The sequence below is a fragment of the Staurois parvus genome, unplaced genomic scaffold, assembly GCF_062004578.1.
Source record: "Staurois parvus isolate SC_StPar_1 unplaced genomic scaffold, SC_StPar_1.0 ptg000175l, whole genome shotgun sequence".
NCBI lineage: Eukaryota > Metazoa > Chordata > Amphibia > Anura > Ranidae > Staurois > Staurois parvus.
The window spans coordinates 64620-87650 of record NW_028317971.1 but is presented as its reverse complement, the minus strand read 5'-3'; the positions used below and the strand labels follow the sequence as shown (position 1 = coordinate 87650).

At 42.5% G+C, this 23031-nt stretch overlaps 1 protein-coding gene across 1 annotated transcript in view; it reads left to right on the top strand.

Moving 5' to 3' along the window:
• Positions 1-23031, top strand: part of LOC149462363 (inter-alpha-trypsin inhibitor heavy chain H2-like) — a 71868-nt gene that overhangs the window by 33134 nt on the left and 15703 nt on the right. Inside the window, exons 8-14 of the mRNA XM_089676857.1 lie at positions 635-760; positions 2388-2504; positions 2932-3100; positions 7257-7382; positions 15028-15209; positions 18144-18332; positions 19915-20054. Coding sequence (XP_089532983.1) covers positions 635-760; positions 2388-2504; positions 2932-3100; positions 7257-7382; positions 15028-15209; positions 18144-18332; positions 19915-20054 — 1049 coding nt within the window. The remainder of the gene's footprint in view (positions 1-634; positions 761-2387; positions 2505-2931; positions 3101-7256; positions 7383-15027; positions 15210-18143; positions 18333-19914; positions 20055-23031) is intronic.

The window sequence follows — 23031 nt, the reverse complement described above, 5'->3', positions numbered from 1 at the left end:
TTAAGTCCTGAAATAGTTTTCACAAAACCCATGTAACCTGCTTTCTCACTGGGCTCCAGAAAACAAGAAACCCATTTGGTGGACTTTCTTGTATAGCCCAGTAGGTTTGAAATATCCACAATGTCCGGTAATGATCCAGCTGAGAATTGGGCTTCAAACCTCTGTTTTTTTCTTGGATATTGTTACTATCCATCAGGTTTTGGCTGAAAGAAATTACTCAAGTTTAAACTCCAAAGTGAAACTGGGAAAGGCAAACTTAATTCACTCAGAATCTATGTGTAACATTTTACAATTGACAATTACATGCTGTATATTTTTTCATTTGAGTATGTATAGAAATCTTCAGGGTGGAGAACCATTTTTGAATCTGTTTTTTTTTCAGTTGGTTATTAATAAATTATTTCATTTTGTACAAAGTATAACTTCTTCTTTATATAATTGAATATATAATTTACTGTGAAATTTTGAGTTTAACATATATTTATACGTCATCTAAATTGTAAGGTATGATAACCTAAGTCTGTATAACAAGCATGCAATTAAAGATATAAAAAGCAGATGATCTAAGTTGGCATTCTTTCTGGTTTTCTGTTTTTGTTACTACTTTTAATAATTACATTTTACACTGCCACAGGCTCACATATCCTTCAGACCAACTGTGGATGAGCAGCGTGAGTGCCCCACCTGTCCAACTACTGCAGTGGATGGAAGACTCAGCATCAAATATGATGTCAACAGGGATCAAGCCAGTCAGCTCCAGGTAGCATTCTAAAACTGAGAAGAAAGTTTGATCTCTCCATATGTATTAAGTTTGGGAGACGGTCAGTTGTTCGAAAATTATTTAACAACCTAAGCTCTCTTTAGGCCTTCCATGTGTAATTTAAACATAATTCATAAAATGTTCAAACATCGAGCAAACTGTTGAAAAACCCTAATCTTTACACCCGCAATTGGAAAAATTTAGTGTCAACACAAAGTTTAAAACAAACAGACACGGATGCCCTGAGATTTTGTGTTCAAATAATGTTTTATCTATAATTTGTATGAGTATCGTACCAGTGATTTGTTGAACAAGTATTAGGAGAACCCAATATATTGGCACATCTCCTTCAGCTTTAGTGAAAACAATGAGGGCACCAATAGTAATATTTGTCCTGAACTGGGAAAAATGAACCCTGCTTGCTTCCAAAACTGTGTCAGCTCCTACCCATAACGTAAAATGCAAAGAGATTATTTTTTGTTGCTGACTTAGAGGAAAAAACTATTTTAAAAAATGCTTTTAGGGGCCCTCCAGTTTGTAATACGAAGGCATTCCCAATTCCTAGAACACCTTACTGTGCAATATCAGTAATCCAATTAGATGCTTTTTTTGTACTTGGCAGATTGGATCCTAACATAATGAAATATGTACTTTATGGTTTTACCCCAATACGTGATTTCACCTGATGGCAGCACTGCAGATGAAATCTGTAACTGCAGTAATCTACATTGAGAGCAGCCATGGAGCTCCTTGAGGGGGGGTCACTCTTCTGATTTACTACATTGAGGGATCAAAAACAAGCAAATGCTTTCAAGTTTTCATTTAAATCATCTTTAGAAAACTAGCCCTGCACTTGTTTTATCAAACTTGTCTTAGCAGACTTTTGTTTTAGCAGACCTTTAACACCTTACCTGCGCCTTTGTGACAGTACTATGCCTTTTCTATTTATTTTCTATCAGAAATATATAATATCTTGAGAAATAAAAAAAAGAATATTAAAGTGTTACTAAACCCAGGACCCTGCATTCAGGATATCTAGTCTCCCACAGTACACAGAACATGGAAGTGCAACTATTTTAGTAAATATAAACTGCTAAATACCTTTTCTCATCAGCAGTTAGAGTAGTCTTGTGGCTTCTATCAGTGTCCAGAAGAGCACATGTTAAAGCTTGCAGGAGGAGTTTTCTTTTTGCTCTAGGAGGATGCAGGACCCCTGACCCCTGTTTGGATGTGCTGATTGGCCCTGTGCTGATCACATGCACTCTCCCAAAAAAAAAACTCTCTAGCAATACCCACCAAACTGAGCATGTGCAGAGTGACTCCACACGATATGTCTTGTCAGGAGATAAGAGGTAGACACTGGAATAAGGGGAGGATCAGAGAAGTTAGGATCTAGCAGCATTTTTACACAATGCAGAGGATTAACCCCTTAGGTTCCACAGTGAGTATAGCTTTACTGCATACACAGACTGATTTTACTGTTGTAGGGTTAGTAACATTTTAAATATATTGAGGTATTTGGGGCCAAAAATCTGATAAAAGGGGCTAGAGAAAAAAGTGTGAAGATCATGTCACAGCACACAATGGTACCTGCTAACACAACATTTCTATTATTTCTCTATATTAGGTATTCAATGGATATTTTCTTCACTTCTTTGCTCCAGAAAATCAGCCTCCACTCCCGAAGAATATTTTATTTGTTATTGATGTCAGTGGTTCCATGTGGGGAATTAAGATGAAACAGGTAAATGTAGGACACATCCTAACCCAGAATACATTTAGTAAATCTCATGTTTGTAAAGCAGAACTACAACTTAATAAAAAAGAAAAAAAAAACACATGCCAGGACATAATCACACCAGCATGGTCTCATGATACTACTGCACTGAAAGTTACTCATACACAATACATGAGCACAGAAGTAAGGACTGCCCACCTCCACCACTGGAAAGGTGAAAAGATCTAAGATGTCACCAGTTTTATTAAGTGGTTAATTGGAAGGGAGCTATTTCACACCTTACAGCAAGGAAATCCCACCAGCATAGTAGCTGAAGGATATAAGGGCAGGGTGTAATTCAATCCCCACACCATCCTCCTACCCATCTGAAATAGAATATCATGGAATTTACTTTTAAAGTATGGTTTTATACCTTTTTCTTGTGTTTTTTCAGACAGTTGAAGCAATGAAAGCAATTTTGGATGACCTTCGTCCTGATGACCAATTTGGTATTGTTGACTTCAACCACAATATTCGGTGCTGGAAGGATGAGCTGGTTTATGCAAACCCCACAGAGAAAGATAGCGCCAAGAAATATGTTCAGAATATACAGGCTATTGGAGGTAAAAGTTTGCACTATAGGAATTCTGTGGTCAACAAATGTAATCCAAACTTAAAACATGCAAGAGGGAGTAATCCGTCTTGTCAGATATATTGGAATTTATTAATGTGCCTAAAGTGTGCTTCAAAGAGGTTGGGTTCCATTAAATTAAAGTTTATAGTATAACTAAAGGCGTTTTTCCAATTTTTGATAAAGTGATGAGGGATTATAACCCGTCAGTTTTTATTGCTGTCTGTGCCCCCATTAGGGAGATTCACTCTTTCTATTTGTCCTGTTTACCATTATCATTGAAAGTAAAAGAAAATCCCAAATTTTGGGTTGCTTCCAGAAAAGTAATAGTCTTCCAATAGGGACACTAGTTCTCTTGACCTGGCGGTCCCCAAGGGATCCCTTAATTTGCAGGGATTTCCTCTCACTTCCTGTTTGGTTACGGGACAAGAAGTGAAGGGAAATTTCCGGAATGGGACACAGATGGCAAAATAAAAGTTATGAAAGAGGTTATAACCCTCCTTTGCTCTGTCCAAAATTAAAAAAGTTTTGCCTATAGTTTAACTTTAAACAATTTTTATATGAAATGCTTATTTTTTGCACTTAACAGATTATAAAATAATACTTATGCGCTGCCACCTAAAACCAACAATGTGTAAAAACAATCCCACTAAATAATAAATATAACAACACCTGACAGCTGCTGTATGCATCCTAATGTGTTCCCACATCAAACAAGCATATACAAGTGTACCTTGGTTTACGAATGTAATGAGTTCTGCGGGATGTTTCGTATTGCGGAAAATTCATAAACCAAAATGCGGTTTCCCATAGGAATGCATTGAAAACCAATTCATCTGTTCCGGAGGTCAGAAAATCAGAAAAACGTAAAAAAAAATTCTTATCTGTTCAAAACTCTTTAAAAAGTGCACTTTCAAGGCATAAATACTGTACAGAGACATGATTACAAAAAAAATTGTAAATGCATTGAAAACCAATTAATCCGTTCCAGAGGTCAGAAAATCAGAAAAAAAGTAAAAAAAAGTCTTGTTTGTTCAAAACTCTTTATAAAGTGCACTTTAAAGGCATGGGGCCGACGCTATAAACTCTTCGTATTGCAAAAAAACTTTGTAAACCGAGGCATTATTTTCAATGGATTTTCATTCGTAAATCGAAAATTACGTTAACCGTGGCGTTCGAGCTACACCTGTATTGACACACAATCCTGGAATAGGTAACTTAAGATGCTGCAATAGGCCTCAGCAACCCAGCATGGGTGGCACACAATTGTGAGGTGAAAGAAAAATGATAAATGGTTTTCAAAATTATTTACAAATAAATATCTGAAAAGTTTGGCATGCATTTGTCTTCAGCCACCCTGAGTCAATACTTTGTAGACCCACCCTTCGCTGCAATTACAGCTGCAAGTCTTTTTATGTCTCTACCAGCTTTGCACATCTAGAGAGTGAAATTTTTGCCCATTTTTCTTTGCAAAATAGCTAAAACTATGTCAGATTGGATGGAGAGCGTCTGTGAACAGCAATTTTCAAGTCTTGCCACAGATTGTCAATTGGATTTAGGTCTGGACTTTGACTGGGCCATTCTAACACATGAATATGTTTTGATCTAAACCATTCCATTGTAGCTCTGGCTGTATGTTTAGGGTTGTTGTCCTGCTGGAAGGTGACTCTCTGCCTCAGTCTCAAGTTTTTTGCAGACTCTAACAGGTTTTATTCTAAGATTACCCTGTATTTGGCTCCATCCATCTTCCAATCAACTCTTTCCAGCCTCCATGTCCCTGCTAAAGAAAAGCATCCCCACAACATGATGCTACCACTACCATGTTTCACGGTGGGGATGGTGTGTTCAGGGTGATGTGCAATGTTAGTTTTCCACCACGCAATTTGCTTTTAGGCCAGAAAGTTACATTTTGGTCTCATCAGACTACAGCACCTTCTTCCACATGTTTGCTGTGTCCCCCACATGGCTTCTCGCAAACTGAAAACGGGACATTTTATGGCTTTCTTTCAATAATTCCTTTTTTCTTGCCACTCTTCCATAAAGGTTAGATTTGTGGAGTGCACGACTAATAGTCGTCCTGTGGACAATTTCTTCCACCTGAGCTGTAGATCTCTGCAGCTCCTCCAGAGTTACCATGGGCCTCTTGGCTGCTTTCCTGATTAATGCTCTCCTTGCCCAGACTGTCAGTTTAGGTAGACGGCCATATCTTGGTAGGTTTGCAGTTGTGCCATACTCCTTCCATTTTCCGTGAGATGTTCAAAGCTTGGGATATTTTTTTATAACCTAACCCTGATTTAAACTTTTTCACAATTTTATCCCTGACCTGTCTGGTGTGTTCCTTGGCCTTCATGATGCTGTTTGTTCACTAATGTTCTCTAACAAACTTCTGAGGGCTTCACAGAACAGCTGTATTTATACTGAAATTGAATTATACACAGGTGGACTCTATTTTCTAATTAGGTGACTTCCGAAGGCAATTGGGTCCACTAGATTTTAGTTAGGGGTGTCAGAGTAAAGGGGGCTGAATACAAATGCACGCCACACTTTTCAGATATTTATTTGGAAAAATTTTTTAAAACCATTTATCATTTTCCTCCCACCTCACATCTGCCAGTTTGTGTTGGTCTATTATATAAAATCCCAATAAAATACATTGACGTGTTTTGGTTGTAACATGACAAAGTGTGGAAATTTTCAAGGGGTATGAACACTTTTTCAAGGCATTGTATCTCTCTCAAAATCTTGTGTGACTAGTAGTCATTGGCAGCAGTGCCCTAGATCTCACTCTACAGACATACAGCTATGAGGCTATACATATAAGATAGCAATTCTTCATTTTTTAATTCAGGTCCAACAGAGTGATTGATGTGGTGTTTTAACATACATTTTGGTATACAATTTAATTTCTATATTACCATGTGAAATTGGAGTGATAGTATTACTTAAATTGTGATTTGTGTGGTTTAAAGGTAGGCTAGGTTTGATTAAGGTACAGATGTGTTTTATAAGCACCCTTAAATTATGAGTTACATAGTTAGTCTGGCTGAAAAAAGACAAGTCTACCAGTTTAACCCAAAAAAATAGTTATAATCCTATACCCACAGTTGATCCAGAGGAAGGAAAAAACCCAGCAAAGCATGATCCAATTTGCTCCTGCAGGGAAAAAATTCCTTCCTGATCCCCCTGAGAGGCAAATCGGATATTCCCTGGAACAACTTTACCTATAAATGTTAATATCCAGTTATATTCTGTGTATCCAAGAAAGAATCCAGGCTTTTTTTAAAACAATCCACTGAGCTGACTCCCAACTCTTGAGGGAGTCTATTCCACATTTTCACAGCTCTCACTGTGAAGAAACCTTCACAGTTATTAAATTTATTTTCCTCCAGATGTAAAGAGTGCCCCCTTGTCCTCTGTGATGACCTCAGGGTGAATAGCTCTACACCGAGTTCACTATTTGAACCACTGATGTATTTATACATGTATATCATATCCCCCTTAATCTCCTCTTCTCAAGAGAGAATAAATTCAGTTCCTCTAATCTTTCCTCATAGCTGATCTCCTCCATGCCTCGTATCAGTTTGGTTGCACTTCTGTGTACTTTCTCCAGTTCCCCAATGTTCTGTTTGTGAATTGGTGCCCAAAACTGAACCGGATATTCCAAGATGAGGTCGTACTAATGATTTGTACTGGGGTAAAATGATATCTTTCTCTGAAGTCTATACCTCTTTTAATACAAGACAGGATTTTGCTCGCTTTAGAAACCGCAGCTTGGCATTGCATGCCATTATTAAGTTTGTGATCTACCAGATCCTTCTCCACCTTTGATTCCCCCAGTTGTACTCCTCCTAGTATATATGATGATCCCTTGTTAATCTCCTCTTCTCAAGAGAGAATAAGTTCAGCTCCATGTATTACTTGCAAAGTGAAAGACTGAATTTCCTTGGTATACATCTTACTGCTGCATAGTACATGAAAAAATGTCAAAAGTAATTAAGAGTCGTGTTGGGGGCTTAGAAAAGATTTATATACAATAGGAGAATCTAATGCGTTAGTAACTATTTAGTACACATCAACTGTCATAAAATGTAGTGTATACTGTTGAGGTGTATATGCCAAAGTAATATTTAATGCTAATATTTTAACAGGTACTAATATCAATGAAGCCCTTCTTAGAGCTATGTTTATACTGAAAGAAGCTAATGAGCAGAAACTGTTGGAACCAAACTCAGTTTCTTTGATTGTGCTGGTTTCAGATGGGGATCCAACTGTAGGTAAGATGAGTGCATTATTGTAAGCATGCAAATAAGGTACAAAGTGCATATACTTGGACCTTAACACTGTAATCAGCAAATTTCATTCTATGTCGTTCTATATAGTTATTACTTCTATGGAATTAGTGGTATCTAACCACACTCACATCTGTGAGTTAATGTGCTATACAGAATTTGCCAAGACCATGATTTTAATCCTACTGTGAGGAAAAACCATTGATGATGTCAAAATGTTTATTTTTACACTTGACATGTTTTCTGTTTGTCCTTTATTAGCATAAAGAATGCATAAGATGACAATTCTGGACTGTATTCATAATACAGATCATTTTATGGTCCGCATGTGAATAAGCAGTTTTGCCTTGAAAACATGTCACCTCATGATCACAATTTTTATTTGAACTGGATTGCTTTGAATCCTGTACTAAACACATTTATATTGACAGTTTCTATCTAGGTGAACTGAAACTGTCTAAGATTCTGAAGATCATTAACCACTTTCTGACCAGTAACGTACCTGGTATGTTACCGGTCTTCAAATGGTTGTACCAGGATGATGTCTGCAGCTGCAGACCTCATCCCAGTATCGTTATCTGCAGCCGATGGTCAGCTTTCTTGTAATAGAGGATGCAACCCCCCCGGCTTCTGCCACTTTCCCATCCCACTGGGAGTCCCAATCCCAATGCAGATAGTCATGGAGCCAAACAAAGACAGGATTGGCTTTGTTCAGCTATTGTACATAGTAAACCGGAAGTGGTGACCTGACATCACTTCCAGGTTACTCAGAAACAATTGAAGCCATTTAAAAAAAAAAAAAATAATTCAATCACACTGATCTTGGTGTCACTGAATGCTTTTAGCGCAAAGGATTAATCTGAGGTCTTATTGACCCCAGATTCCTTCATAATTCCTTCATATCTGTCACATGCCTATTGCTGTCACAAGGGATGTTTACATTCTTTGTGGCATCAATAAACGTGATCAAAAAAAAGTTTTTTTAACCAATTCAATACCGTGCAATTTTACACCTTCCTGCCCAGGCCATTTTTCACGTTTCAGCGCTCTCACACTTTGAATGACAATTGCGCAGACATACAACATTGTACCCAAACTAAAATTTTATCATGTTCTTCACACAACTAGAGCTTTCTTTTGGTGGTATTTAATCATCGCGGGGGTTTTTATTTTTTGCTAAATTAACAAAAAAGACCAAAAACTTTGAAAAAGAAACACGTTTTTCTTTGTTTCTGTTAGAAAAGTTTGCAAATAAATAATTGTTCTTCATAAATTTAGGCCGAGATGTATTCTGCTACATGTCTTTGGTGAAAATAACCCAAATTAGGATGTATTTTTTAGTCTGTAGGAAAGTTATAGAGTTCACAAACTATGGTATATATCTGAATATTGATCAATCCTGAAGTACTGACAGCCAATCTAATTTCTTGAGGTCCAAGAATGTCAGAATAGTACAGATATCCCCAAATGACCACTTTTTGCAAAGTAGACAGTCCGACGTACTTCATAAGAGGCATGGCAAGTTTTTTGAAGTTGTATTTTTTTTGTCATAATTTTTCGGAAAATGAAAAAATAAAAAAAATTATTTTCACTATTTTTTTTTTACATACTGTCACCAGTGCAGTACAGCGTCATCATATAACTGGCATGGCAGTGATCAGGGACACTGACTGGTAACAGTGTGAAAAAAATATATAGATTTTTTTTAATATTTCACTATGTCCAAAGTAGTACAATGTTACCATAGTAACATTGTACTACTTTGGGGAAGTGATCAGTATTTTTTTTTTTCACACAATTTGCTTATAGCAAAGAATTACTTTGCTATAAGCAAGCATTTACCTGAATGACATTGATTCATTCAGGGTTTTTTTTTTTGTGCTTAGCTGTGATTTGGCCACAGCTAATCACATGACATGTGCATGTGATTAGCTGTGACCATTCACAGCTAGACACTAGTATACAATGGATGGCATGAATGAAGCCATCCATTGTATACAACTGTCATGTGACCTGCTGTGATTGGTCACAGCAGGTCACATGGTACCGGCAACGGGGGCCGGTACTCAGATCTGTCATCGGCCGTGTCCGAGGTACACGGCCGGTGACAGATCGTGCCGCTGCGTGGCTCTGCAAGCGCGCAAACTGCGCATGTGCGGGAGGCCGCCATATGGCGTCCTCCCGGAAAGCTAATACATTTTTATGGATGCCATTTGGCCATAGGTCGGGCATCAAATGGTTAAAGTGACAGTGTAAAAAAAAAAAATTAAAGCACCTCAGTCCCCCCGTGATTGCAAGCAAAGGCAAATGCATGCATCGGTCCTGCACGCACGCAAACAGCAATCGTTCCACACATGCGAGGTATCACCAGGAACATCAGGTTATGATCCTTAATTCTAGCTCCAAATGTCCTCTGTAAAGGCTTCTAAAGCGTCACCTAAGGATAGTAACCTTTACATCGTTTGTCGCTGTTGCACGGGCGTACGCAATTTTTACATGTTTAACATGTGACATGTTTAACATCATCTTTTATATTAAAAAAAATGGGTTATCTATTTTGCTTTTGCATTCAAATTCAGGAAAGTGTATTTTTTCCCAAGAAATTGCATTGGGAAATCTGCTGCGCAAATGCCATGTGACATAAAAAAATCGCAAAACCTAATTTATTCTCTAGGGTCTCTGCTTTAAAAAATATATAATGTTTGGAGGTTCTAAGTAATTTTCTAGCAAATTATTGCATGTTAACAAAAAGTACCAGAAAAAGCATGGTCCTCACAATTTTTATTTCAATTATTATTAATATTATTAATATTATTATACAGTATTTATATAGCGGCAACAGTTTGCTCAGCGCTGTACATTACAATGGGAGACAATGCAAGAGACAGTACAATAACAATACAGTGTGATACACGAGGGGTTCGAGAGCCCTGCTCCTTGGAGCTTACAATCTAGGAGGGAGGGGATAGTGGTACAGGAGGAAAAGCTGTGGGGGGATGGAGTGGTAGGAAGAGTGGAGGAGATCGGCAATTAGCAGGGGGCAGGGTAGGCTTTCCTGAAGTGGTGGGTTTTCAGGGTGCGCCTAAAGGAGAGGAGAGTAAGTGATAGTCTGATGAATTGGGGTAGGGAGTTCCAGAGGATGGGCGATGCCCTGAAGAAGTCCTTTAGGCGGGCATGGGAGGAGGAGACCAGGGAACTGGAGAGTAGGAGGTCTTGTGAGGAGCGAAGAGTACGTGTTGGGTGGTATTTGGATATCAGGTCGGTGATGTAATTTGGGGCAGTATTATGGACAGCTTTGTACGTCAGTGTAAGCATTTTGAATTTGATCCGTTGGGCAATCGGAAGCCAGTGGAGGGATTGGCAGAGGGGGGTGGTGGAAACGAAGCGATTGGTAAGGTGGATGAGTCTGACTGCCGTATTCAGGATCGACTGAAGCGGGGATAGTTTGCAGTGAGGCAGGCCAGAAAGGAGGGAGTTGCAGTAATCGAGTCGTGATATGATGAGGGAGTGGATGAGTTGTTTAGTGGTTTCTGGGGTTAGGAATGGGCGTATTTTGGCGAGGTGGAGTCTGCATGAGTTTGTTAGCAATTGGACTTGGGGCAGGAAAGATAGATTGGAGTCAAGAATGACACCAAGTACTCTGGCTTGCGGGGTGGGCCTGATGGTGGCATTGTTGGACGTGATGGAGAAGTCAGTGGGGGGGGGGGTGCCTGGGCTGTGGGGAAAAGTAGGAGCTCGGTTTTGGAGAGATTCAGTTTAAGGAAGTGGAGCGACATCCAATCTGATATGTCGTTCAGCAGGCTAGTGATTCGGGTGGAGACTGAGGGGGTGGGGCCAGGGGTTGAGAGATAGATTTGCGTGTCGTCGGCATACAGATGGTAGTTGAAGCCGTGGGAGTTTATCAGTTGGCCAAGGGAGGAGGTGTAGATGGAGAAGAGAAGGGGCCTGAGGACAGAGCCTTGAGGGACCCCAACAGAGAGGGGGAGTGAGGGGGAGGTTGTAGAGTTATAGGTAACGCTGAAGGAGCATTGTGATAGGTAGGACGAGAGCCAGGAGAGAGCGGAGTCTCTGAGGCCAAGGGAGTGTATTTTTTTTTGAGGAGGGGGTGTTCAACTGTGTCGAAAGCCGCGGAGAGGTCGAAGAGTAGGAGCATTGAATAGTGGCCATTAGCTTTGGCGGTTAGCAGGTCGTTGGTGAGTTTAAGTAAGGCAGTTTCGGTGGAGTGTAGGGGACAGAAGCCGGACTGAGGGGGTCAAGGAGGTTGTTGTCGTTGAGGTGGGAGCTTAGGCGATTATAGACTAAGCACTCAAGGAGTTTGGATGTAAATGGCAGCAGGGAGATGGGTCTAAGGTTGTTCGGGTCAGAGGGGTCCAGGGAGGGCTTTTTGAGTATGGGAGTGATGTGCGCGTGCTTCAGAGGGGAGGGGAATGAGCCAGAAGAGAGGGAGAGATTAAAGATGTGGGTGAGGGAGCGTAGGATGGAGGAGGAGAGAGGTTGTAGGAGTTGTGAGGGGACAGGGTCGAGGGGGCAGGTGGTGAGGCGGGCTTCGGAGAAGACCTTAGTGACCTCCACGGTGGTAGTGAGGTTGAAGGAGTGGAGTGTTGAGGGGGCTTCAGTGTGAGGGATGTTAGGTGGGGTGGAGGTCTGAACAGTGGTGAGGCCAAGGGAGAGGGGTGTTGAAGAGGTTGCTGTGTGAGAGGAGATGGGTGGGGAGGAGGTCTGGGCAGCGGCGATGTCCCTGCGAATTGTGTCAATCTTGTTTTTGAAGGGATTGGCAATCTCAAGGGCGGTGAGTGAGTACTGGGTGGAGGTGGGGGCGGAGAGAGTAGAGAGTTGAAGGTAGAGAAGAGCCGGCGAGGATTGGAGGAGAGGCTATTGATAAGGGTCAGAGAGTAGGCTTGTTTGGCAGCGTGGAGGGAGGAGGTGTAGGTGTGGAAGGCGGAATTATAGCAGGTGAACGCTAGTTGGAAGCCATAGTCGCTCCAGCGCACGACTGCGTCGTTTGAGAGTTTTGGTATGATCAGTCTGTCAGGGCTGGAGCGGTCGGGGTCTGATGTTTCGTGTGATTAAAGGCGCTAGCGAGTCAAGAGCGGTTGACAGCGAGTTGTTATAGGCAGTCGTGGCCAGGTCGGGGCAGGACAGGGGAAGGATGCTGTCATAGAGTTGATCAGCTGCAGAGTGGAGGGGGGCAGGGTTCAGGTTGCGGAGGTTTCGACTGGTAGTAGTTTGACATTTGAGTAGTTTGACATTTGGAGGGGTAGGTGTTTGAGGACGAGGAGACAGAGAAGGTAATAAGGTTGTGGTCAGAAAGAGGGAAGGGGGTGTTTTTGAGGTTGTGGGGAGCGCAGAGATGGGAGAAGACAAGGTCCAGGATGTCCCCGTCGGAGTGGGTGGTGGATTGTATGCACTGTGTGAGCGCAAAAGAGGAGGTTAAGTGGAGGAGTTGGGATGTGGCCGGGTTGTTAATGTTGACAGGGATGTTGAAGTCTCCAAGGATGATGGTGGGTAGCTCGGAGGAGAGAAAGAAGGGTAGCCAGGCCAAAAAGTCATCAAGGAAGTAGGATACGGGTCCAGGAGGCCGGTAGATTACAGCAATCCTCAGGGGGGTTGGGGAGAATAGTCGGATGCAGTGGGCCTCGAAGGAGGAGAAGGATAGAGAGAGGGGGTTTGCGAGGACTCGGAAGGTGCTCAGTGGTGACAGGAGCAGACCAACCCCACCACCTTTACGACTGTTAGGCCTGGGTGAGTGGGTCCAGATGAGACCTCCATAGGAGAGTGCTGCTGGGGAGGTAGAGTCAGTGGCTTGGATCCAGGTTTCCGTGATGGCTAGGAGGTTGAGGGAGCGAGAAACAAAGAGGTCGTGGATGGCGGGGAGCTTGTTGCACACCGAACGGGCATTCAGGAGTGCACACGAAAACGGGGGGGTGGTTTTGGGGAGCAGGGGGACAGATACTAGGTTGAGGGGATTGCGGCAGGACGTGGCAGTGGGAGGGTGCCTTGTGGGTGAGCGAGGTGGTGGAGGGCCAGGGTTCGGGGAGATGTCCCCCGCGGTTAGGACAAGAAGGGTGAGAAAAGTGGCATGGGAGCAGGATGTGCAGGAGCGTGTAAGTCTACCAGTGGAGGTGTTCCGATCAATGGGAGAGTGGAGTATTAGGAGGAGGTGGTGGGTGCCGTAGAGGGGTGAAGGAAGCAGTGAGAGTACAATATACAGTTGTTTGGGAGGAGCAGAGGGATATAGAGAAGAGATTTTGGGAACGGAGGAGAGGAATATGTGGAGGAGCAGTGGAAGAGGCATTTTAGGGAGGTACACGGGGTGGCGGACAGGTGTGGTGGGAGGCTTGGTTGCAGGTATTGTGTAGTTTTGGGAGGCAGTGGTTTGGAACACATCCTTACTTGAAGATGCTCAAATATTTGTCAATATATTTGGGGAGAATATTTTTAAAATATATTTTGGTCCACGTGAATAAGAAACACTTTTTCTGCTGCTTCTGGATCAGCACAGAGTGTTTCTGGAATGAGAACTATGGAAGGAAAAGTTACTTGCACTTTCATTATGGTCCTCGTCATTTCATTCTATAAAGTATTTGTTAATGTCTTTAGAGCACCTCTTCTCACAACATTTGCAAATAGCAGCTTTGCTCTCAGCAGAAATTGCACTGTGGAAATGTTTCCAAACTCTGGATGCTGGTCTCACCGTTTTACTGTTGAGTGCTGTCACCATTCACCATGTGTGGTACGAGTGGTACGTCATTCAGTAAAGTTGTGGCTTCCAATGGAGGAGGCTGGTCGGCCATCATGGTTGAAATATTCATTCATTCATCGACAGATGTTTGCATCCACCACTTGGGTGCGGTCGGGAGGGAAGGCAAGGCAGGGGATGGGAGGAGGAGAAAGGGGGTGACAGGGTGAAGAAAAAGCTGGGTAGCCCGGTGCTATACAATGCGATACATGAGGGGTTCGAGGGCCCTGCTCCTTGGAGCTTACAATCTAGGAGGGAGGGGATAGTGGTACGGGAGGAATAGCTGTGGGGGAGTGGAGGAGATCGGCAATTAGCTGAGGGCGGGGTAAGCTTCCCTGAATAGGTGGGTTTTCAGGATGCGCCTAAAGGAGAGGAGAGTAGGTGATAGTCTGATGGATTGGGGTAGGGAGTTCCAGAGGATGGGAGAAGCCCTGGAGAAGTCCTGGAGACAGGCATGGGAGGAGGAGACCAGGGAACTAGAGAGTAGGAGGTCTTGTGAGGAGCGGAGAGTACATTTTGGGTGGTATTTGGATATCAGGTCGATGATGTAGTTTGGGGCAGTGTTATGGACAGCTTTGTACGTCAGTGTTAGCATTTTGAATTTTATCCTTTGGCCAATCAGAAGCCAGTGGAGGGATTGGCAGGGGGGGGTGGCGGATACAGAGCGGTTAGTAAGGTGGATGAGTCTAGGTAACACTGAAGGAGCGCTGTGATAGATAGAAAAAGAGCCAGGAGAGAGCAGAGTCTCTGAGGCCAAGAGAGTGTAGTTTTTTGAGGAGGAGGGGGTGGTCGACCGTGTTGAAAGCCGTGGAGAGGTCGAGGAGTAGCAGCATTAAATTGAATTGAATTGCTTTGAATCCTGTATTAAACATATTTATATTGACTATCTAGGTGAACTGAAACTGTCTAAGATTCTGAAAAACGTTAAGTCAAACAACCGAGATGAGTTCTCCCTTCATTCTCTTGGAATTGGATTTGATGTAGACTATGATTTCTTAGAAAGACTTGCCCAGGAGAATCATGGATTAGCTCAGAGGATCTTTGGAAATCAGGATACAGCTGCTCAGCTTAAGGTATGTTGTCTCTGCATTTCTTTGTGGTCTTTTGAAACCTGCAAGAAATAATGATAATCTCATCCCCCCGTATTTCTCTGATGACATATTTACTTTAAAAGATGGCTTTTAGAATATTTTCTTTATTTTCCTTGATGGAGTTAGTTGTTTTTGTATAGTCCTATGGTCTAATTTTTGTCTTTAGTATAGTCAAAAGATGTTTTATGGTGATTACAAATATAAGTTCAGACATCTCATCTAGTTATAGTCAGGTTGGGAAACAATACTGTGTATGTATGCAACTCCAACCTTGCCAGCAATCCCAACCAAGAGAAAATTAATTAGCTGGGTTGGATTTTTGCAGACAACCACACACAGTACAATATGTTTTCTTGGTGTGATACTCTATCACCAGGGTGTTTCAATATTGCTTCCTTCTTGTATACAAGGGGCATTCACGCCAAACCAGGACTTTTGAGTTTATATAATAAAAGAACAAATTTCAAGGAGTGGAAACTGCATTTATTTTTCGACATTCTCCCCTGCTATATTTATACACTTATCCCAGTGTTTAACTAATGCCTGGAAAATTTTGGCATAGAAGGATTTGTCAGTACGCTTGAGCCATCCTAGGACAGCCTGCTTCACTTCATCATCATCGTGTTCGCCGTTTCAACAGAAAGATTAGTCTCTTGTGCAGTTTCACAAGACGTTATGTGTTGATTATCCAGGATCAGGCGTTCCACTCGCTGAATGTTCAAAGGAATGACTGCTGTGGTCTGGGAACCACCATGGCTGGGATCATCACTGACAGACGGACAGCCATCTTTGAAACATTTACACCATTCAAATGTCTTACTGTGGCTGAGCATTTCCTCACCATACTGTGCTTGAAGTCTTCTGTAGATATCTGTGGGTTTTACACCTTCATTCACAAGAAACTTCATCACCACATGCTCTTCCATGCACGCACTAACACTGTCTGCCATCTTGATTAATGGTCTCTGGACTTGCCCACGACATTTGCGCCGCATATCAGTAAAAGGACACACTTGTCACTTACTACTGCGTGTAGTACTACCATGCTAGCATCCCTATTAATACCTGTAATATTAAAAGTCCAGGTTTGACATGAACACCCCTCGCATAAGCACAAACATGCACACCAAGCCTAACTGAACTGCATTTTATATAAAAGATCTTTTGGTGTTTGAAATATGCTTGTATTTCCAATCACCTTCTAATATTTGAAGGTGGCATAAGAGGTATGAAAATAATTTTACAATATAGTAACTATTAGCATTGGTAGAAATGTACACTGCTCAAAAAAATGGAAGGAATACTTTGAAAACACATCAGATCTCAATGGGGAAAAATATCATGCTGGATATCTGTACTAATATGGACAGTGTAATGTGTTAGGAACGTAAGGATGCCCCATCATTTCATGGAAATGAAAATTATCAACCCACAGAGGACTGAATTTAAAAACACCCTGAAAATCAAAGTGAAAACATGATGCAGCAGGATAGTCTATTTTGCTGAAATTTAATTGCAGCAACTCAGTAGTTTGTATTGCCCCCACATGCTTGTATGCATGCCTGGGAACATTGAGGCATGCTCCCAATGAGACGACGGATGGTGTCCTAGGGTATTTCCTCCCAGATCTAGACCAGGGCATCACTGAGCTCCTGGACAGTCTGAGGTGCAACCTGGTGGCGACGGATGGACCAAAACATGATATCCCAGTGGTGTTCTATTGGATTTAGGTCAGGCAAGCATGGGGACCATTCAATGCTATTAATTCCTTCATCCTCCAGGAACTGCCTGCATACTCTCACCACATGAGGCCGGGCATTGTAGTGCACCTGGAGGAACCCAGGATCCACTGCAGCAGCGTAGAATCTGACAATGGGTCCAAGGAATTCATCCCGATACCTAATAGCAGTCAGGGTGCCATTGTCTAGCTTGCAGAGGTCTGTGTGTCCCTTCATGGATATGCCTCCCCAGACCATCAATGACCAAGCACCAAAACAGTCATGCTGAGCAATGTTACAGGCAGCATAATGTTCTCCATGGCTTCTCCAGACCCTTTCACGTCTGTCACATGTGTTCAGGGTGAACTTGCTCTCATCTGTGAAAAGCACAGGGTGCCAGTGGCAGAACTGCCAATTCTGGTGCTCAATGGCAAATGCCATTCGAGCTCTATGGTGCTGGGCAGTGGGCACAGGGCCCACTAGAGGACATCGGGCCCTCAGGCCAGCCTCATGAAGTCTGTTTCTGATTGTTTGGTCAGAGACATTCACACCAGTGGCCTGCTAGAGGTCATTTTTTTTTTACTTTGGCAGTGCTCATCCTGTTCCTCCTTGCACAAAGGAGTGGATACCGGTCCTGCTGATGGGTTAAGGACCTTCTACGGCCTTGTACAGCTCTTCTAGAGTAACTGCCTGTTTCCTGGAATCTCCTCCATGCTCTTGAGACTGCTGGGAGACACATAAAACCTTCTGGCAATGGCACGTATTGATGTGCCATCCTGGAGGATTTGGACTGCCTGTGCAACCTCTGTAGGGTCCAGGTATCGCCTCATGCTACCAGTAGTGACACTGACCCTAGCCAAATGCAAAACTAGTGAAAAACAGTCAGAAAAGATGAGTAGGGAAAAAAGATCAGCGGCCTCCACCTGTAAAACCATTTCTGTTTCGGGGGGGTTGTCTCATTGTTGCCCATCTAGTGCACCTAAAGCAGCTGAAACTGATTAACAACCCCCTGTGTTACTTAATTGACCAGATCAATATCCCAGGAGTTTAACTGATTTGATGCTATACTCTGATTAAAAAGTGTTCCTTTCATTTTTTTGAGCAGTGTATATGTGGGGCATTAGTTGATAATGAAAGAAAAACTTTTTTGAAAATCCAAGATTTACCACATTTACGACTATGTAACTGTTTGTTCTAGGAATTTTATCAAAAGGTTTCCACCCCGCTGCTGAAAGACATTATTATTGAATACCCGACAAGTGGTATTTCAGATGTGACTAAAAGCCGTTTCCACCATTATTTTGGAGGTGATGAAATTGTTGTTGCGGGAAAAGTTGACACTGACCAGACATCAAAGGTTGAAAGTGTCATTGAGGCAAGCTCTGCTGTAAGTGGCCAAGTTACTGTCTGCCATTGATGCAAGTTATACTTTCTGTTTATTGTTTAATTACTTAGTTTCTCCATATAGACCACTGGGAGGAAATAATGTATAAAGTTGTAAATGTATAATAATGTATACATTTTCTGTAGTTGTGTACCACCATAAGGACATTTCCCAAGTCAAGCGCCACATTTAATAGTTCATTTTGGCACTCATAATTCAGGGTTATATATGGGCCACATAAAGACCACTTGATACAGTAATCTTTGTGTTTTTGCTGTAATTCTTAATGCAGCCTCTTTGATATCTTTACATACTCTTGCTTCTCCATCTACTTGACTCTCAGATGCTGATACCTGTGCCACTGGGAACCAAGGTAGACATTTCTGCTCTGCAGTATAACGACTATATACTAGAAGAAGTGACCGCACACCGCAGATAAATGCCAATATAAATAGAAGTTTAATCCATTATATGCTGTATGCCAGGCACCACGGACAAAGGACGGTTGACATGTTTCTCATGAAAGCGTGCTTAACCACAACCAATGCTTAAGCACGCTTTTTTGTGCAACATGTCAACCATCCTTTATCCATGGTGCTTGGTGTACAGCAAATGATGGAATAAACTTCTATTTTTATCAGCATTCATCTGCGGTGTACGGCCACTTCTTCTAGCATATGTTCCTGCGGTCAGCAAGCCATTCAGGCACCTGCATGATTGGCCGGGCTGGTTTAACCTGTCACTTGCCATAGAGTGGTGGTACCTTCTCTAATGTAATGACTATGTTCTTCTATAGTAATTGGTACCTGTTAACAGAACATATTTATATACGGTCAATAGTCTTCATTTTGCAAGATATACCAAGCAATGTAGGAAGAGCATTATCTAAATCAGGGGTGTCAAACTCAATTACATGGCGGGCCACATCAGCAATATGGTTGCCCTCAAAGGGCCAGTTGTACCTGTAAGACTAGATGTTCTGAACACCCCACCCTCTCCTACATCACAGTTGTTGGGAAGAAGTTGGAGGAGGAGCTGGGAAGCAGAAGGTGCAGGGTCTGGAGGAGGACCAGAGGGCTGAAGTCTAGACCAGGTGAGTTAGAGATGAGGGGGTGCTGTGTCTGCACAGAGAAGCACAGGATCTGTAGGAGGAGTTGTGTCCTCCTCTCTGCTGCCAACTGCTGAGACTAGGGGTGGGGGGTTGCAGAGATGAGCCTCTCGCAGGTGCATGGAGATGTGTAGGATTTGGTGGAGGAGTTCTGTCCTCCTCCCTTCTGCCAACTGCTGAGACAAGGTGGACACGAGGGGGGTGCCACAGCTGCAGGGGAGGTCTGAGGGCCACATGAAAAGCCCTGGAGTGCCGAATTTGGCCCTTGGGCCTTGTGTTTGACACCTGTGATGTAAACTATAGGCAGGAAGTGCATTTTCTATGTTTTCCACTAGGTTCACCTTTGGGATAAAACACTCACTGGGAATGAGTACACAACATGATTACTACACATTTTTACTTGGTGAAAAGTTTCAAGTTATTTCAGAATATATATGTGTTTTAGCAATATGTTTATAATATGTATTCCATGTGCAGGGGGATACACAGTTCTTACTGGATACAATAGCAGAAGTAGAGGCCCTGAATGATTTTTTTGCACAAAGCAAGCATGCCTTCCCTGATTTTGCCAAACAATACTGGGCTCAGTTGACAATCAACCAGCTATTAGCTGAGAGGTAAGGAATAGGATGAGGATTTAATGCCTCATGTTATCTCATTGTTGGTATACTAGAAACTTCAAAGACATTGGCAGCTTTCAGCAAATGGTATGCCAGTAAGGGACAGAATGCAAATGACCAATACAGAGAAAAAAAAACTTTATATTGTAAAAAAAAAACTGTTAAGAAAATTATTTAAAAAGGTAAAACAAGGAAAATGCACCATCAAAGTGTTTCAATAATAATTATCTTGCTTCACATTATTACAAAGCCAGAGATGGACTTTATAAATAATAATTGAATGCATTTAACCATAGGCTTATAATCTGTAGGTTGATGTAACTCCACACTACCCCTGCCAGAATTGTTATTATTATTATTATAATACAGGATTTATACAGAGCCAACAGTTTGCGCAGCACTTTACAATATGCAAGGAGACAGTATAGTTACAATACAATTCAATACAAGAAGGTTCAGAGGGCCCTGCTTGTGAGACCTTACAATCTAATAGGGAGGGACAAGTGGTACAAAAGGTAATAATTGTGGGAGGGATGAGCTGATGGAGATTAAAAGTTCTATTTTTAGGTAGAAGGCAGGAGGTGGATAGGCTTCCCTGAAGAGAGGAGTTTTCAAGGATCGCTCAAAGGAGGATAGTGTAGGGGATAGCCAGACAGAAAGGGGTAGGGAGGTCCATAGGATGTGAGAGGCTGTGGAGAAGTCATGGAGGTGAGCATGGGAGAAAGAAACAAAGAAGCTAGAGAACATGAGGTATTGGGAGGATCAGAGAGGACGGTTTGGGTGATATAGATTGGTGATACAGCTGGAGGCTGAAGAGTTTTACATGGTTTGTATATTGTTGTTAATATTTTTATTTTAATTAGTTGGGAAATTGAAAGAGAATTGAAAGAGAATGAAAGGATTGACAGAGAGGGGTGGTAGACATTGAACAGTTGGTAAGGTAGATGAGTCAGGCAGCAGCATCCATATTAGACTAGGGAGGGGGGGGATAGCCTGTTTAAAGATAAGCCTATGAGAAGGGAGTTGCAATAGTCAAGGCGAGAGATAACAAGGGAGTGAAGGAGTAGCTTGGTGGTGTCATTGGTTAAGAAGGGGCAGGACCGTGGATAAGGGGGTACCACCAGTCCTCCTGTATGGGGCCCAGGCAAATAGGGGGACCAGGCAGCTGGGTGAAACGGATGTGGGCAGGGAGGGTGTTTGGAATGGCTGGGGGGCAGTTACTGTATCCGATCCCCTGTATGGTTCTCTCTGCAACAGCTGAAAACCGTCTTCTTCTCCCCTCCCTCCCGCTGGCTTTCAGCTGCTGCAGAGAGAGCCATACAGGGAATCGGTTCCAGTAGCAGTTCCCCCTGCCACACCTATCACCCTCCCTGTGCACCATATGTATCCCCCTGCTGCCAAGGCCCCCCTGTGTGCCCCCACCCCCGCAGTGCTTCCGGCTTCCCTCCTCTCCTTCTTACCGTCAGGGGCAAGCACACAATAGGATCCTTCAGGATGGAGAGTAGGGGAAGGGTCCGGTAAATATATACTTTATCAGCCCCTTCCTTCCCTGAATGAGCAGTACATATCACTCACTGTGTTCATTCATAACTGAAGCATAGTAAACTGTGTCCTTTTTTTTAGAGGGAGCCTGTCAGGTTGGCTGTATGGGGCCCTGTGATTTCTAACAGCAGCCCTGAGAAGGGGCATATTTTGGAGGCAAAGTCTGTAAGATTTGGACAGTGATCGGATTTAGGGCGAAAGGATAGCCAGGATTCCAGGATTATGCCTAGCACCCTGGCATGAGTGGAGGGGCTGATAGTTGTATTACTGATTTTGACAGAAAGTTGGAGAGGACGGAACGTGTTTTTGTGTGTGTGTGGAAAGGGGGGGGGATTGTGAGTTCAGTTAGCTTGAGGAAGTGTTGTGACATCCATACTGCTATGTCAGTTAGTAAGTTAGTAATGCAAAAGACAGGCTGAAGGGGTGGAGTGAGGAGTAGAGAGATTTTGGTGGCATAAGCATTGAGATGGTATTGGAAGCCGTGGGAGATTGTCAGGTGGGTAAAAGAGGAGGTGTAGATAGAGAAGAGAAGGGGTCCAGGGACAACTCTTGGGGACACCTACAGAAAGAGAAAGTGGAAAAAAGGAGACAGAGTTATTGGCAACAATGGAGGAATGCTGAAATAAGCAGGAGGAAAACCAGGAGAGAGCAGAGTCTTGGAGGCCAAGGAATTTTTTTTTAGGAGGAGTGGGTGGTCAACAGTATGAAAAGCAGCATAAAGATCTGGTAATATGAGTATGGAGTAATAACCAGTGGTTTTAGCAGCTAGTAAATTGTAAGTTTTGGTAGGGCAGTCTCTGTGGAGCATTGCAAGTGAGAGACAGACTGTAAGGAGCCAAGAAGATTGTTGTCAGTGAGGCAGTAGCTCAGAGGGTTGTAGACTAGACATTCTAGAAATTTAGATATAAATGGGAGCAAGGAGATGAGTCTTACGTTGTTTAGGCTGGTGGGGTCCATTGAGAGTTATTTAAGTATAAGGGTGACCAGCACATGCTTTAGAGGGAAGGTGCCAGTAGAAAGGAAGAGATTGAAGATGTGCGTGACAGAGAATAGGATAGAGGAAGAGGATGACTGTAGTAGCTGTGAGGGAACAGGGTCCAGGGGACAGGTGGGTAGGTCGGCAAACTCTTCTCTAGTAACAAAATAGGAAAGTATTGAATATGTTTTTAGACAGGGTATGTTACTTGGGGGAGATATCTGTACAGTGGAGATGTCCCCACAAATTGCAGGGAGCAAAGTAGAGAGTTAAAGGTAGATAGTTTTTCACAACCTTTGGCACTGTCACTTTTGGTAGACAGTATATTCTGAAATAAATATAAAGGCTTGTGAAATAAAAAATAGACTGTATGTTATTTATTACAGGTATTAACTACAGAGCGTTATCAGAATGCAACATTTTCTGTGATAATGGTCATTTTAAAAATATGTGTTT